Here is a 14,505-nt window from a genome sequence, read left to right on the forward strand (position 1 = left end):
AAGTTTGATTTGGAAGAGAAGCAAGTTAGAGGCATAGGAGATCTTATTACATAGATATGGGATGTGCAGCATCAGAGAAACTTTCTGTAAACAAATGAGAGGAACTAACATTAAGAGGAATTCATTTACCATTTATTCTCAAAAAATTGAAGGAATTCATTTCCAACTTAACTGTATTCTTTTTGTACTTCTAACCATGGTGAATTATGGGCTTCACATGGGACCTTAGACGTGTAGCTTCGATAAGTGAATGGTTTAAACTTTTCCATTTCTAAAAGCTTAGGGGCAATTCATAAAGAATATGGTCACTCAAATTACACATCATTTTTCTGCTTAGTTGATGACAAGAATTTGTGCTCTGGCCGCATGCCAGTATTACCGTGCTACACTTCGCAACAAATTTCAGGAAATGCACCTGTTTCTACAATATGATGCAAAAACCGAAATATAGTAAGGCATCCTTCCAAAAAGCCAAAAAGGTTACTCTACACAGTACAGTTTCAAAGTTCCAAAACCCTCTTGTTTTCCTGTCTCATTACCCCTATGGGTGCATTTTCGATTATCAACCTGACAGCCAACTCTAAGCAATATGCACGCTGATGTCTGCCTGTGGTTATGGCGGAAAAAAATTCACCATCTTTTGCTCACAAGTAACGACCAAAACCTTTTCTCTTACCATGTCTCATAGATTGCACGCAGTTTCATAGCAATCCTATCCATTTTCTGACGTTGTTCCTGCTGCCCCCTTGGTATGTTTAGAGAGTCAAAACGTAGTTTTAGATTATTTTTCAAACCACACCTTTTCTCACTTCATTATATTTCTCTTTTCCCAACTTCTCCCACGCGAAGGGGGTAAATCAGGGTAGAGAGGATTTTTCCTTGAAACTATGCAAACACAGCTGTAGAATTATAATATAACAATTTCCTTTCATGGAGAGAGAGAGAGAGAGAGAGAGAGAGTTAAGGGACCCTATCAAAGGTAAGCAGAGCTAAATATGGCTCATACATATCTTTTCTATTAAACAGGATATGCATGTCCTCAATATGGAGTGAACAATTTTACATGCTCCTAATTCTGTCCTCAATGTATAATACTCAACTTAAACTGATAGCTACAACCAAAATGAAAGGGCAACAAAAAAAAAATTAACAAAGAAAAAAGAAAACAGGAAGATGAAGAGAGAAACCTTAAGAATGATATTCCAAATGCCTTGACTGGATTTCTCTTAAACATATCAATCCTGTCACCAGATTGGGCAAATTTGTTTGGCCAGCATGTCTGCATTGGATAAGATTGTGTGTTTGATTTCGAAACAATCTAGGTTTCCTTTGACAGAACAATTTCTCTAAAATTAGTGTGACTGCGCTTCAAGAAGAATGTTTGTAGCCACATTGATGTCATTTCTAGCATGCACAAGAGCCTGTCGGGCTGAGTTCCTATCAAAGCCCATGGAAACAAGTGTAGCTATGGAGTCCTCGGGTGGCTCTATTGCAGATGGCATGGAAGAAGGATAGTTTCTCTGAAACCAAAAGAGGAAATAAGTTATTCTCTATCAACCAATGATGCTAAAAAAGAATAGTAGTAATGGAAGAACCTTCACAACTGTAGCATATATTTTTATAAATCAATTTTAAGAGAAATCAGACGAGTATGACCAAAATATTGTCACAGATTCCATCACGCAGGGTGTGTCACCTTACCAAGGTAGAAAAACATCTTAAAAAGTTTAGACATAGTCCACCAAGAGCTTAGATGACCAGGGGCTCCCTACCTGACCTTTTCTCAGCTATGTTGTTTAGGATTTTTTATTATACACGAGTAGGGTGTCCATGGGCCCGCCAGGTTGGGCATTGAGGCTTGAACCTAGGACGGGCCCTTAGTAAATTCGGGCCAGAAAAGATTGGCTCAGCCTGGCCCTATGGGACCAAACTTGAAGCTCAAGCCCTTGAGATTTCTGGGCTGGTCCATGGCACCATCCATTGGCTAACAAGTTGATTATGCCATTATGGTTCAAATTGATATTTGCTCATCAAAAGCTTTCACAGAGAATGAGGTTCAGTTAAAGTCCCAATGGCTGTAAGCAGGGCTTCACGGAAGTCTAAAATACTCCATTTCATCTAAGAATTTTTTTTTTTTGATAGGTAACTTTTCATCTAAGAAAATAAATCATTAAAGATAATGATAAGGAATAATAAGTTCTTTCCTGAAAGAACTATGATTCAAACATACAAGGTGCTGAGATCCTTGTCAATGTATTACATCAACTTTGGTAGCCCTTCTAACAATTCAGACTTCAGAACAAAAAAAGTGTCAAAACAATTCAGACTTCAGGACAGAAAACTTAGTATTTCACTGCGAACTTAAAACCAACATTGAATCAGTTTTAATCCCATGTCACGTCCATTCCCTTATAGTTTAGACATAATGTATGAAAGCAAACTGACAGGCAGAAAAATCTATCTTTCTGATTATATAAACGCTTGATGAATGCATCCATAACAAAGAAAAAAAATTTAATGCCTCTAAATGGATTAAGACAATATGGCCTTTAAACCAATTTTAGAGTACGGACCCCTAAGAGCAAAAACTTGTGCAGTCAATAATTGGTAGTTAGGATGTTAAAAAGCTCCAACTCAAATGGCAACTACTTCCCCCGTAAGAGCAAGGTAGTGGATGAGATCATGGGTCTAAGACCCACTTGATTTGTGTAGTTAGCAATTAAAAAATTTGCTTAGCAAAAAACAAACAAAAAAGAGGATGTTAAACACTTTTTTGCAATCAACATATTAGATAAGCAAAAATTGCCATAGCATGCTAGTTACATCCAAACTCCTTAAAAAATAATAATAATAATAATATTTTTTTTAAAGGCAATGGAAGAATTGAATAAAAGCATTAAGAAAAACACTTGCCTCCACTTGGCGACCTGCATAGGATGGTACATTTCCTACAATATTCCTAGTTGGTGCTGAAGGTGGACTCCCTGTGGTTGGCCAAGATAGCCGCGAAAAAATTGAAGTAACAAACTCCGGGAACTGTAAAAGACATGGAGACATTTGACTTTAATTAATTTCTACCTGAGCTGTAGCAATTGCAACCTATGTGAATAAGATATGTAATTTAAGCAATTCTTTAGTTAAAGATGAAAGAAACAGATTCAGAAGTCGGGGAAAAAGATTTTACTCATATAGCACTATTTGTAAGTGCAATGTATCTGCATATGTAGGAAAAAGTTCCATCTAAGATGTTTGTATAATTTCACTCTTATAATTCACTCTCATAATTCACTCTCTAGAGAGCAACTAATATACCTCACACAAAGTTCACAGCTGCAAGGAAGCACTTATGAAATGTTTGAACAGAATACCTAGTTATCAGCTAAACATGTTGAATATTATTATAGCAGAAAGGAACAAAAGAAAAAAACATCTTTCATTTTCGAATGTAACATTGATAAATAACCTTTGCCTTGCGAATACGAAAGACATTCAAACGATACAAGGAACCAGCTAGGATCCCACATATCCCTGGCAGGAGAGATCTTTTCCACGACGATAAAAGAAGCTACAAGACAGAAACTAAAATTAGAATTAGTGGCTAAAGATAAGGAGGCCAAATTTGTTAAAAGAATTTCACATGGTCTAGCTTGCACCATAAACCGTATTATATAAACCATAGTCACTTTTTACCTGAAGACCAGCCAGATAGATGAAAGACTTGTCAGAGAAGCGAACACCAAATACACGAAACCATGTCGAAACTGGAATATCAAGGAAAAATGGTACAAATGACGCAAATATAAGACCATAAGGTCCAGAAGTGACCAGGTTCACAGCAGGATCTGCATACAAAAAAAAAATAGTGGTTATTTTAGCACCATTACTGTAACTGCAGAATGCATGACATACTGAGCAGAATTTTGGGGGAAAAGAAAGAAAATACTGGAAACAATGATTTGAATTAGGGTATATAATAAGCAAACAAAGTTAAGCTCAATATTTTTTCCTTGAATCCCATATACAAATGTGAGTAAACTCTAGCAACCACAACTTATACCACATCTATATTTGGGAATTTATTAAATAATGGAAAAAGTAGCTGAGTTATTCTTTTGCTGCGTTTGTGGGAGTTCATAAAAGAAGGAAAGGAAGTACATGTACACTTTTACTACTATGTCCGTTATATTTTATTTTTGTTTTAAAGAAATAAGAATAAAAATGTAATTTCTCCTCAACCGATAAGAGGAATGGGTCATTCTGCCCACTTTCGGGATTAATGCATATAGGGGAACAGATGGAATGGAGATTTCCCTCCTAACCATTCCATTACTTCCCACAGAACTCCTAAAGATGAGAATATATTGAATATCCCTTAAAAATCCATTTCAGTCCAATCATTTCCCCATCCCACACAAGTGAACTATCAAAAGCATAAATATTGTACATGATTACCAGCCCAACAAACACAATGCAGGTTATCATGCTTCCATTGGCACCACAATGACCATGAGTGTATTGCTAAACCCATAATCATTGAACCACCTTCAATTCAGACTTGTCCTACAAAGCACTAGAAACTTGAAAATTTTAGTACTTACTTATTTAGTCCATATTTTTTTTTTATAAGTACTAATTTAGTCCTTCATATACCTATTTATAAATCAAAGCTGCCCATGCCTCCATAAAATCATTATTGTGCTAACATCATGGCCATTTTACCACTTAAATTTTATGCAGTGATCAGCATCCTTGGGAATCTACATACCTCTCCATATTAGCACTCTGTTCTTCGAGTTAAAACAAAGATAGGTTCCTAAACTTATGTTAAATTATTCAGTTGAGCTTCAACATACAAGTACAATCATAAGAATTTTTTTTTTAAGTACAATCATAAGAATTGTCTGCCCTCTCCATCCCATAAGAGCAACATCTTCACACAAGTACAGCATTCATATAATCAATTCTCACGAATTCTCTATATGGCACCTATCATCATACTCAAGCAACTTCTGGTAATAATTCTGGCCAAGGTGAAACAAGCTGGCTGCTAAGACAGATGGGAAAGTGACGTGTAGTTAATTCTACACCTCTAGTTGCAGGAACCTTATTCTAGAGGTTCCCAAGGAAAAAAATTCCATTCTAATTGTTGGAACCATGCTGCTGCTTGAGAAGAAATACTTAAAAGGAATGGCCTTCTCATGGTTTCTAGACTAGAGATTCAACAGCTATCTATTCAGAGAACAAACAAATACTTCTGTCTACGACTTGGTGAAAGTTCTCACCAACAACAACTTAGAGAAGAGGGGTATGATGCTAGCAAATTTTTTTGATAAGCTTATGATGCTGGCAGATATGTGTGTTACATGCAAGAACAGCAAGGAGACCGTGAATCTCTTGCTGCTTCATTGTCCAGTGGCAATAGAATTATGAAACTTTGTTTTTCTAGTATTTGGAGAGAATTGATAATGCCTAAGACAGTGAAAGATCTGCTTCAAGGTTGGTGACATTGTCCATAACTTTCTGAAATGAAGTATGGAATGTAGTTCCTGTTTGCTTTAAGTGGCATATTTGAAGGGAGAGGAATAGGCAGACATTTGAAGATTAAGGAGCATCTATAAAGGGGATTAAATCTAACTTCTCAGGATCATTATTATATTGGTTCTCACTGGATCTCAGTAAACCACCTATGCTACTTGATTTTATAGATTCTTTTTTTTTTTTTTATGATAAGTAAAAAACTTCATTGAAAGAAAATTTATAAAGCACACAGGACATGTACTAAGGGGAACTTGATTTTATAGATTCTCTTTTCATGTAATTTTAATAGGAGTCTTCAGGTATACAGCCTGAATAAATCTTAAATTCCTCGTGTACATTTGTTTCTTCTTAATAAATGTCGTTATTACCTACAAAACAACAAACAAAAAAACAAAAACAAAACAGATTTTTTGACTCTCTTCCTTCAAGAAAGTGTTTCTCCACCTTTTACTTATTTATTCAAACTCATGTAGTGAGAAAACGCCTTTATTACCATGGTACAACAGAATTTTCTCTGCCTTCTATCCCTGTAATTAAATAAACTTTTAATAAAAAGTCCCAACAAGAGGGACAACTGTAGTATGTGCAGGACTTGGATCCTCTCCATTTTGCTTTAAAATAAACGGGAAACATTTCATGTTTAAGATATAATTTGATAAATCTAAATGTGTATAAAGTGCCTATCTTATAAATCTCATTCCACAAAACGAGGGACAATAATTTATGGTAAGTAATGTTAAATGACACAACATCATGTACTAACTATAGATTTTTGAAATTTAAATCTTTACTGTTGAACGGCATCTATCTATGTCACAAAAAAAAAATGCAATAACTACTTACTAAAATCCAAGAACTCCACAAACTCTAGTAATTAGAAAATAAACTTACTAGTGGCATCCATCCAAACATTAAGATTGAAGAAATAGGAGCTTTTAACTCCAAAAAATTATTTTTAACAAACCCTCACAAGTCTAGGTATTTCACTCTCTCCACACACACCACATAAGACATGGATGAATTGCCTTCACTGCACTTCTCTTCAACAACGCCAAGTACCTTGCTTTGAAGGATTTATCTTGCCTTGCCATGAGGTGAAGCATTATTTACGCTTTGCAGTTGATATATATTTTCTATGAGATGAAAAAGAGCTCTAGTTCAAATGACACCTCCTCCCATAAGTTAAAGTGGAGGGAAATGTTGTACATTCAAAACACACTAGATCTGTTGTAAGCTTACCAATCAAGTATATATATTTTCTATGAGATTATGTACTAATTATTTGATAAAAAATAAAAATAAAAATAAAGCCAGTCTCTTTTTAAAATAAAATAAATCCAAGCCACATGGTAAATGTAGGAGAGTAAGCAGGATAACAAAGGTAACTAAGAACCAAAAGGCAGGATAATTATAAAAAGAGATGACTAGAAGATATAAATAAAAAATAAGTAAATAAATAAAAAACACAAAGAGATTAATGAAAAGAAGAAATTTAAGAAAAATAATAAAAAAACATAATCTAGAAGTATAGAACAACAAGTACCTTTAAGAAGTGCTAGAGCAACGACCTCAAAGAGTAATGAAGCTATTACAGAGAACAAGATAAAGACCTGTATAGTGGGGCAGACATATTTTAGAAACAAAAAGGCTAAAAGTTATTTGCATACCAAAGTATAGAAGATTAATCTTTGTAATTTATTTATCTTCTTTTTCCTTCTCTGTTTCCACTGTTTGACAATTGAAAAATGGAAGGATTAACACATAATAAGTATACATGAATGAATATGACTTTAATAAGAAATGCCAGACATAAAAGAATATATAAACACAGTTAATCAAATTAAAGAAACTTTCATTTAAATTTGTTACCATTTACCAGAGTTAAGTTTCTTAGATTATAAAAACACAGACCTGTAAAACTTAAAAGGAGAAGCACAGAGTATCCAATAAATGTTACCCCTGTGATGTTAAGTTCATGATTATCTGTTGCATGTTCCAAACCCATGGAGGAAAGCCCAAGTGATGTAAATGGGAGCATTATAAAGTAAGGATTTTTGTCGAATTCAAACCCAAGTTTTTTAGAGGAAAACAAACTAAAAACTTCTTTAGGATGCTGAAAACGCATTCTTGTAGGAACTAACAGGTCAAAAAAAAAAAATATTGACAATGCAGAATAGTAGTCACATAATCTTATATTTATAGAAAACCAAATCCTAAAACCCTAGAAACAATCAATAATGACCCTTGATTTAGACTAATCCTCGTATATGGTAAAAATATATAATACAACTCAGTTTCTTAAACAATCTAAAATAGACAAGGCTGAGATAGTAGTGCTAAAGCTTTCTCCATAGTATTTGTGAACAATATCAGTAAACAAAGATTTTTTTTTTTTTCCCCAGATCTTGTCCTGCAGGAGTTCTTCCCAGGATTGGATAAAATAATCCTTGCATTTTTCTTCGACTTTCCAGGGTCTACTAGAATCCCAAATAATACATTCCAGCCTTTTGCTCTATGATGCCTCATACAAAAGAACAATTTGCTCCTTTGCCCATATGCATTTGTAATAATCTTATATATTGCTGAAAAATCAACATATTTCTCTTTATTTGAATATATAGGTTGTGTGCAAAGAAAATTTAGTAAAACTAGGATTAAATTTTTACCATGTCTGGAACAACATTACTTTTGCCTTACAATTTTTTAAATTAATTCCCAAGCTATAATGCCTTCCCAAACTTGATCACACATCACTTCTTCATTCTCAGGAAAGTGAAAGTTCTCACGATTCAAATCTATGACAATAGAAGAATTATTAAAGGACACACCTTTCCAGGTGAAAGAATCAATCGTCACAAAATTGGTCACTCAAGAATTTCATCAAACACTTGATTTTCATCACATTCTTGGATAGTTTCTTGACTATAACAGTGTAATATTTTACCTCCATTATATCATCATCATCATCATCATCATGAGAGTAGATATCGTAGCTCGGTGGAGAACCCCTATTCAACTTGTTCATCTTCCAATTCATCTCTTGCTGCATGTTCTACAAATCCAACATAATGCAAGGAGTTTTCTTTCTCTAAATCTTAATTTTCATTTCTCTAAGGGCAACAAATACGCAAGGAGTTTTATTTTTCTAAATTTTAAATTTCATTCCCAAGGCCACCTTCAGTATGTCCAAAGACTCATTTTTAACTTCCAAAATCTCCATAAGAGCTTCCAATTCATCAAGCCACAACATCAACCCACTGCAGTTGGAGTTTGATCTCTTTCAACTTTTATTATCTACTTTGCCACAAAGTGATGGATCTTCTTCTCTCTAATACCAACTAATGCAGTCAAAAGCACAATAAGACACAAATTTACTTCAATAGCCATCGGAATCTAAGGCCTTGTTTGGATTTTGGTGAACTGAGTTAACAAAACTGAGTTTTTTGAGATATGGGTTAACAAATTCAGAAACTGCCCAAGCTTGTTTTCAAGTTATGGGTTATGTTAACTCAGTGGCAAAAGTGTAATTACGGTGCACTGGTGGCCCCCAATGGCAGTGTATTGTCACATCTACTTCTTATTACCGTTGGCTGTTTTTCCTTTCTTTGTCTTTGTTTCTTTTCTTTTTCATTTTCAGACCTCCTCCTCTGCTTCAGTTCTTCTTCTTCTTTTTTTCCTTTACTCTTCCATAAACTTCTTTCTTCCTCCTCTCACTTCTCTTCCTCTCAAAAATCTGCTGCATCCGAAGCATTTGGCTAGCCGAAGAGAGCCCATCCAGCTGAGGAAGTTGCTGACTGAAGAGAGGCTTGATCGAAGGGAGGCCTGATCTGTGGCCGGCGGGGCTCTCTCCCTCAAAACTCTGTGATTTCTTTTTCTTCGTTATTTTTTCTCCCTATTAAAAAAGGCTGAAGCTTGAAAGCTTTGGTTTTTTTGGCTTATGGGTTTGAAATGAGATCAAGATTAGATCAAAGAAGATCTTGATGGTCAAGGATTTTTTCGAATTTTTGTATTGAATTTTCTTAAAAAATTTATTTTGGCTATTCGTCACTTTGTTGAGCCTTGTTGAAGTTTAAGTGGCTTTTGCTTGAACAAAAGGTGCTCAGCATAATAACATTGAGCCAACTGATTTGCCAAACTAACACAATTGTCCCCTGCTGCTGGATTGGTATCCCTTTCATAGTTCATATGGTATACACCCAATAGGTCCAATACTTGAAACAATCTTCCTAGCACCCAAATTGTAAAGCCTCTGTTAACGAAATCAATAACAAAGAAGTGTGAATTGGGTTTTGTGGGAAGGGAAAGAAAATGAAAGAGTAGGGACAATGGGTGGGCTCCACCATTTTGTGATGTGGTGGGTACCACCATGTCAGCTTTAAGTAGAGTTTTCCAAAAAAAAAACCCAAGAGGAATTGGCACTCCAAACAGACAATAGAATGATTTAGTGAAAATTGAGTAAAAGATATGAGCTAAAAGTTCCTAGTCATGGGTGATGGATAATGAGTGATGGGTTATGAGATATGAGTCACTGGCTAACCAAACAGGGCCTAAGTTTCTGAGAAGGTAGGGTGTTTAAGTAACCAAACTACCAAAGCCTAGAGTTCTAGAAGGAACTAACAAGCACAAAGCAATTTTATTTACAATAAAGAATAGTTGTGTTGCGGTATCTTAATCTTGTATTATAAGAAGGCCAAACCCTTTTTTTTATAATTATAACCAAACCCCATACAACAACAATGAAGCCTTTCCCCCAATATTTTTTACATTTAGGCATGATTGTATTGAGCCACATAATGCAGTTATACTGCCCAACAGAATGTGAATAATTATAATTTGCTGAGGCCCAACCAAATTGAGCAGGTACAGGGAAAAATAATCAGGTAAGAATGGTGAGCTTCGTAAAGATGCTTTGAAAAAAAAAATTCCCTTGCCTACATCCTTAGAAATTTGCATCATAGCGGAAATTCAATACGTGTGATATAATTTCTGCAAAAGACATATATAATAATAATACATAAGTATTAAATTTGAGCTCATAAGTTTAAGCTAGATGTTTACTCACTGAGTACTTATTGGAACCTATCTGCCTCTCAAAGACCCTGAAATAGTATAGCAGGTAGAGTCCAAACAACAATTCTGGTGTAGATGAAAAGGCAAAAACTGATGCAATTAACTTCCAAATGCGAAGCTTCCCAAAAATATCCTGCCATTAAGATAAAATGATTTACACAAATGCTTACTCATAGTAAAGTTGAGTTCAGGGCACCTTTCAAGAGGAGGAGAAAAAAAAATGTAATCATATCTGACTTTAAGGTTACTAACATTCACATACAGTACTCCATTACAAGTGCATATTTAATGTGGCTCACTAGAAAGACAGTCAGCACATGAAATATAATGTTTAGGGAGTTACTACATGGGAAGATATTTTACGCGAAAGCTTTGGAAATGCCTCTTCAAATATTGTATATATCTTTTTGTTTATTCATGTATCTATCTATCTGTCTGTCTGTCTATCTATCTCTTACATAAAAAACTTTTCACTACACACATACTCTTTCTTGAGTTTGTAATTTATGAATAAATATGACTCTTTTACATGCCCAGAAATTCACTAATGTCATGCTGTTTCAGAAACTTTTCCAGTTCTTGTGACAAGGCAGCTATAAGAAAATGCATGCATCGGACATCATGCATACATGTCTAACTATGCCAGTATAGACATATGTATGTAGTACAGATATTCCTGTATATATAATTTGACTTATAAACCACCAAGCAGCAGTGATTTTTATTTACCAACCATGAAGTACAATAGTCATCCTTTTGAAGAAAAAGAAAGCATTTATCTTATCATTGAACAAGCTCCATCAAATTTGAAGCCATTAAATTACAAATTCCATCAGGGCAAGGAAAAATGAACAATAAGAAAGTCAAACATATGGAACTTGGGCCTATACCACAAGGGCTATAATAATTACTACATTACTAGCATTTGAAAACTACCAAATGAACACTGCCTAATCTGACTCCAATCAAAAAATTATCATATTGTCTGAGATCTTCATTAATCTATAATATGATAAGCTGCGTAGTAAGGGCATATTATAAGAAGGGTTCCAGCCACATCAACAGTAAGAAATCTGCCAACTCCTATATAGATGAAACATCAAAAGCCAATCATGTGACACTTTTCTGAATGCACTAAAACTTCTATTGTATCAAATAATGAAATTTATTTATGAGTTAACCGAGGGAACAGTAATATAATTCATGTACATGGGAAGTGTACAAAGGTCCTAGAAGTAAATTTAAAATTTAATGAACATGAAAATCTAAAAAAGAATATAGCACCTAGAGTTCATCTAATCATAGAGCAATTTCTAAACATAGAGTTAAATGATATAACATTGAAAACTGAACTATTTATTTCTCCCTAAATAGCTCACGAGCTAAGGCAAACCAGCATTCCAAATCCTACATTATGATGGCTAAGCCTTCCTTTCCAAAATGAAAGCAGCTCAACAACCGTCTTAGGCATACATGTACATGAAGTGCCTTCTTTCAATAAAATGCTTCATTACTTATCAAAAAACAGAACCACCATAGGCATCATCTGTTCAGCCCCAAAAGGATAACACTAGTAACACACATCTCCCATCATCATTCATCACTGTACACTATAGCAAGAGACGATCATCTATCCGCCACACTAGTTTTGCACATACAACACAGATTTTCTGTTGATGAGGATTTCTACAATTAATATTATAACAAAGTGACAATCCCCAAAAAAATGCTATGTGGGACCATTGCACTCTAGAAACTCTTCCTATGAAACACTACACTAGTATACATCACTAGACCCTCTCAGAGCGTCAAAAAAATAGAAAACCAAAAAATTCCCATTACGAATTAACCTCTAACATGTTTTATCCTCTCCTCCACTTGAAGAAGATTGCACAAAAGATCAAGTAAAGAAGCAACAGGCTCTAATTCTTATCTTGGATTGCTTACAAAAATTTGGGATTCCAACGTTAAGCCTCATGACATACCAAAATACAAAGTTACAAAAGCTTTCATTATCCCCAAGAGGAACAAATAAAGAAACAAATTCGTCGAATCAAACTCTCCATGTCTGCACCTTTTCTTAAGTACCAAGTTTCACATGCACCTGATAGGGTCTTCAACCCATTACCTCACCCTTCACCTTACAAGAGCACGAGGTGCCATTGGAGCTAGAACACATTGGCCTCTCCACATTCAAACAACTCCAACCCTCCCAATGCCTTCGCACAAACTTGACCCATGGGAGCCTTTCACCACACATACACACCATCCCTACTAATAACAGCCTATATTGCATCAATGATAATGAGGTAAATCGGTCTTTCCTTGGAATTCGGCCCTGCTATAACTAATACACTAAAGATCAGAAACAACAGGCCACTGAAGAGCATCACGAGCATAATATCATTACAAAAAAGGGAAACAATAACTCAGAATTAGAGTTGTAATCCCCATCCAAGAATCTAAAAACAAAGAAGCCACTTTTCAATCAGGGAAAAAAACTGGTCTCAAATTAAGCCATCTCTACTCAGACTCACAAAATCCTTATCCCAACCAGAAACGCAATAGTGCATCACTAAAACCTCAAATGATAGAAATGAAAAAACTGGACTTCAAAACTCAACAACAACACAAACCCCATCTCCAATCACATGCTAAAAGCAACAGTACATCAGTTAAAGTGGTTTCTAATGATGATTTTAAAAAAAAGTAACTATAACCCGCATCAGAAACAAGTTCAAAACACGATTGGCCATGCATTTAGAACCATAACAGTAAGTCAACCTCAATTTAGCTATTTCTACAGAAAAGTACAAACCCCATTTACAATCTCACCTGAAAAGCAATAGTACATATGCTAAAAATCGTTTCTGTTTTATGATAATGAAAGATAAAAACGGCCCACATTATAAAACATCAAAATTAAGATTAAAAACTACAACTTTAAGAACCAAATATCATCATTTCTCATACAAAAACAAAGGATACACAATCTATAATCCCCAATTCAAACTACTACTAGAAAAACAAAAGAAAAAAGAAAATAAACCCACTTACAATTACATCTGAAAAGGCTATAAATTGATCGAAAATTACATGAACACTAAAAATTAAATCACAAACAAAAGATATAAAAAAAAAAAAAAAGAGTACCAAATATGATAAACCGAGTTTAGCAGAACGGCCTTGGATCCCAAAGAAGACGGTGAAGAGGGCAGAGGCAATAATGAAGGCTCTTGTAACAGGAGCATTGTCTGCAACAACCCAAAAGAGAAAACCCATAAATGTTTTGAAAATTGGAGAGGAATAGGGAAAAGGGTATTGCTTGTAATGTAATATTAATGGGAAAAGAAAGAGAGAGTGAGAGAAAAAAATTTGTATTGTTTTGTACGCACTGAAACCAGATGGACCACCGTTCATCTTCTTCTTCTTCTTCTTTCGTCTCAATGATCACCGCAAGAAAGAGAGAGATAGAGAGAGAAAAAGAAGAAGCTAGAGACGAGTCAGACGACTTCCTTTACAACCAGTTTTTTTTGGGCTTCGATTTCTTTTCTGTTTATTTGGAAATGGAACTCTCTCTCTCTCTCTCTCTCTCTCTCTCTTTACTTTTCTAACTTTTCTTTCTTTTTTTCTTTTTGAAAATTTTTTTCTTTAATTTCAAGGAGGTTGTTTATATATATATATATATATATGCAATAAATTATGGTAGGAAAGGGCAACCCTGACTTTTCTGGAAACTTATTAACACTGTTTTGAGTGTTTTTATCGATTCCAAACTCATTAACAATTATCGAGGGCCATGAAAATTCTAAAAATGGTGCAGTATTTTAGGTTTTTTTGTTTTTAGAAGATATTAGGTTTTTATTTTTAATTCAAATACTTGGTTGTTTTAAATTT

General features: G+C 34.7%; 1 protein-coding gene across 1 annotated transcript; it reads right to left on the reverse strand.

The window, feature by feature from the left end:
- Positions 1–975: 975 nt before the first annotated feature.
- On the reverse strand, positions 976–14,200 carry LOC142610596 (rhomboid-like protein 20). The gene is made up of 8 exons (XM_075782445.1): positions 14,004–14,200; positions 13,762–13,862; positions 10,601–10,741; positions 7,082–7,148; positions 3,691–3,842; positions 3,464–3,565; positions 2,914–3,036; positions 976–1,520 (listed from the first exon to the last, which is right to left on the reverse strand). Exons 1-8 carry the CDS (start codon positions 14,026–14,028, stop codon positions 1,353–1,355), a joined length of 879 nt encoding a protein of 292 aa, XP_075638560.1. The 5' UTR covers positions 14,029–14,200; the 3' UTR covers positions 976–1,352.
- Between the last annotated feature and the right edge of the window lie 305 nt (positions 14,201–14,505).

This window comes from Castanea sativa, chromosome 9 (genome assembly GCF_040712315.1).
Source record: "Castanea sativa cultivar Marrone di Chiusa Pesio chromosome 9, ASM4071231v1".
In the NCBI taxonomy this organism is placed as follows: Eukaryota; Viridiplantae; Streptophyta; class Magnoliopsida; order Fagales; family Fagaceae; genus Castanea; species Castanea sativa.

Excerpts from the sequence above, each read along its gene's own strand:
- LOC142610596 (XM_075782445.1), bottom strand. The coding sequence starts at position 14,028 with ATGAACGGTGGTCCATCTGGTTTCA. Across the intron at positions 3,843-7,081 it reads TGCTCTAGCACTTCTTAAAG|ATCCTGCTGTGAACCTGGTC; the intron begins GTACTTGTTGTT and ends TTTTGTATGCAG. Across the intron at positions 3,566-3,690 it reads TCTATCTGGCTGGTCTTCAG|CTTCTTTTATCGTCGTGGAA; the intron begins GTAAAAAGTGAC and ends TCTGTCTTGTAG.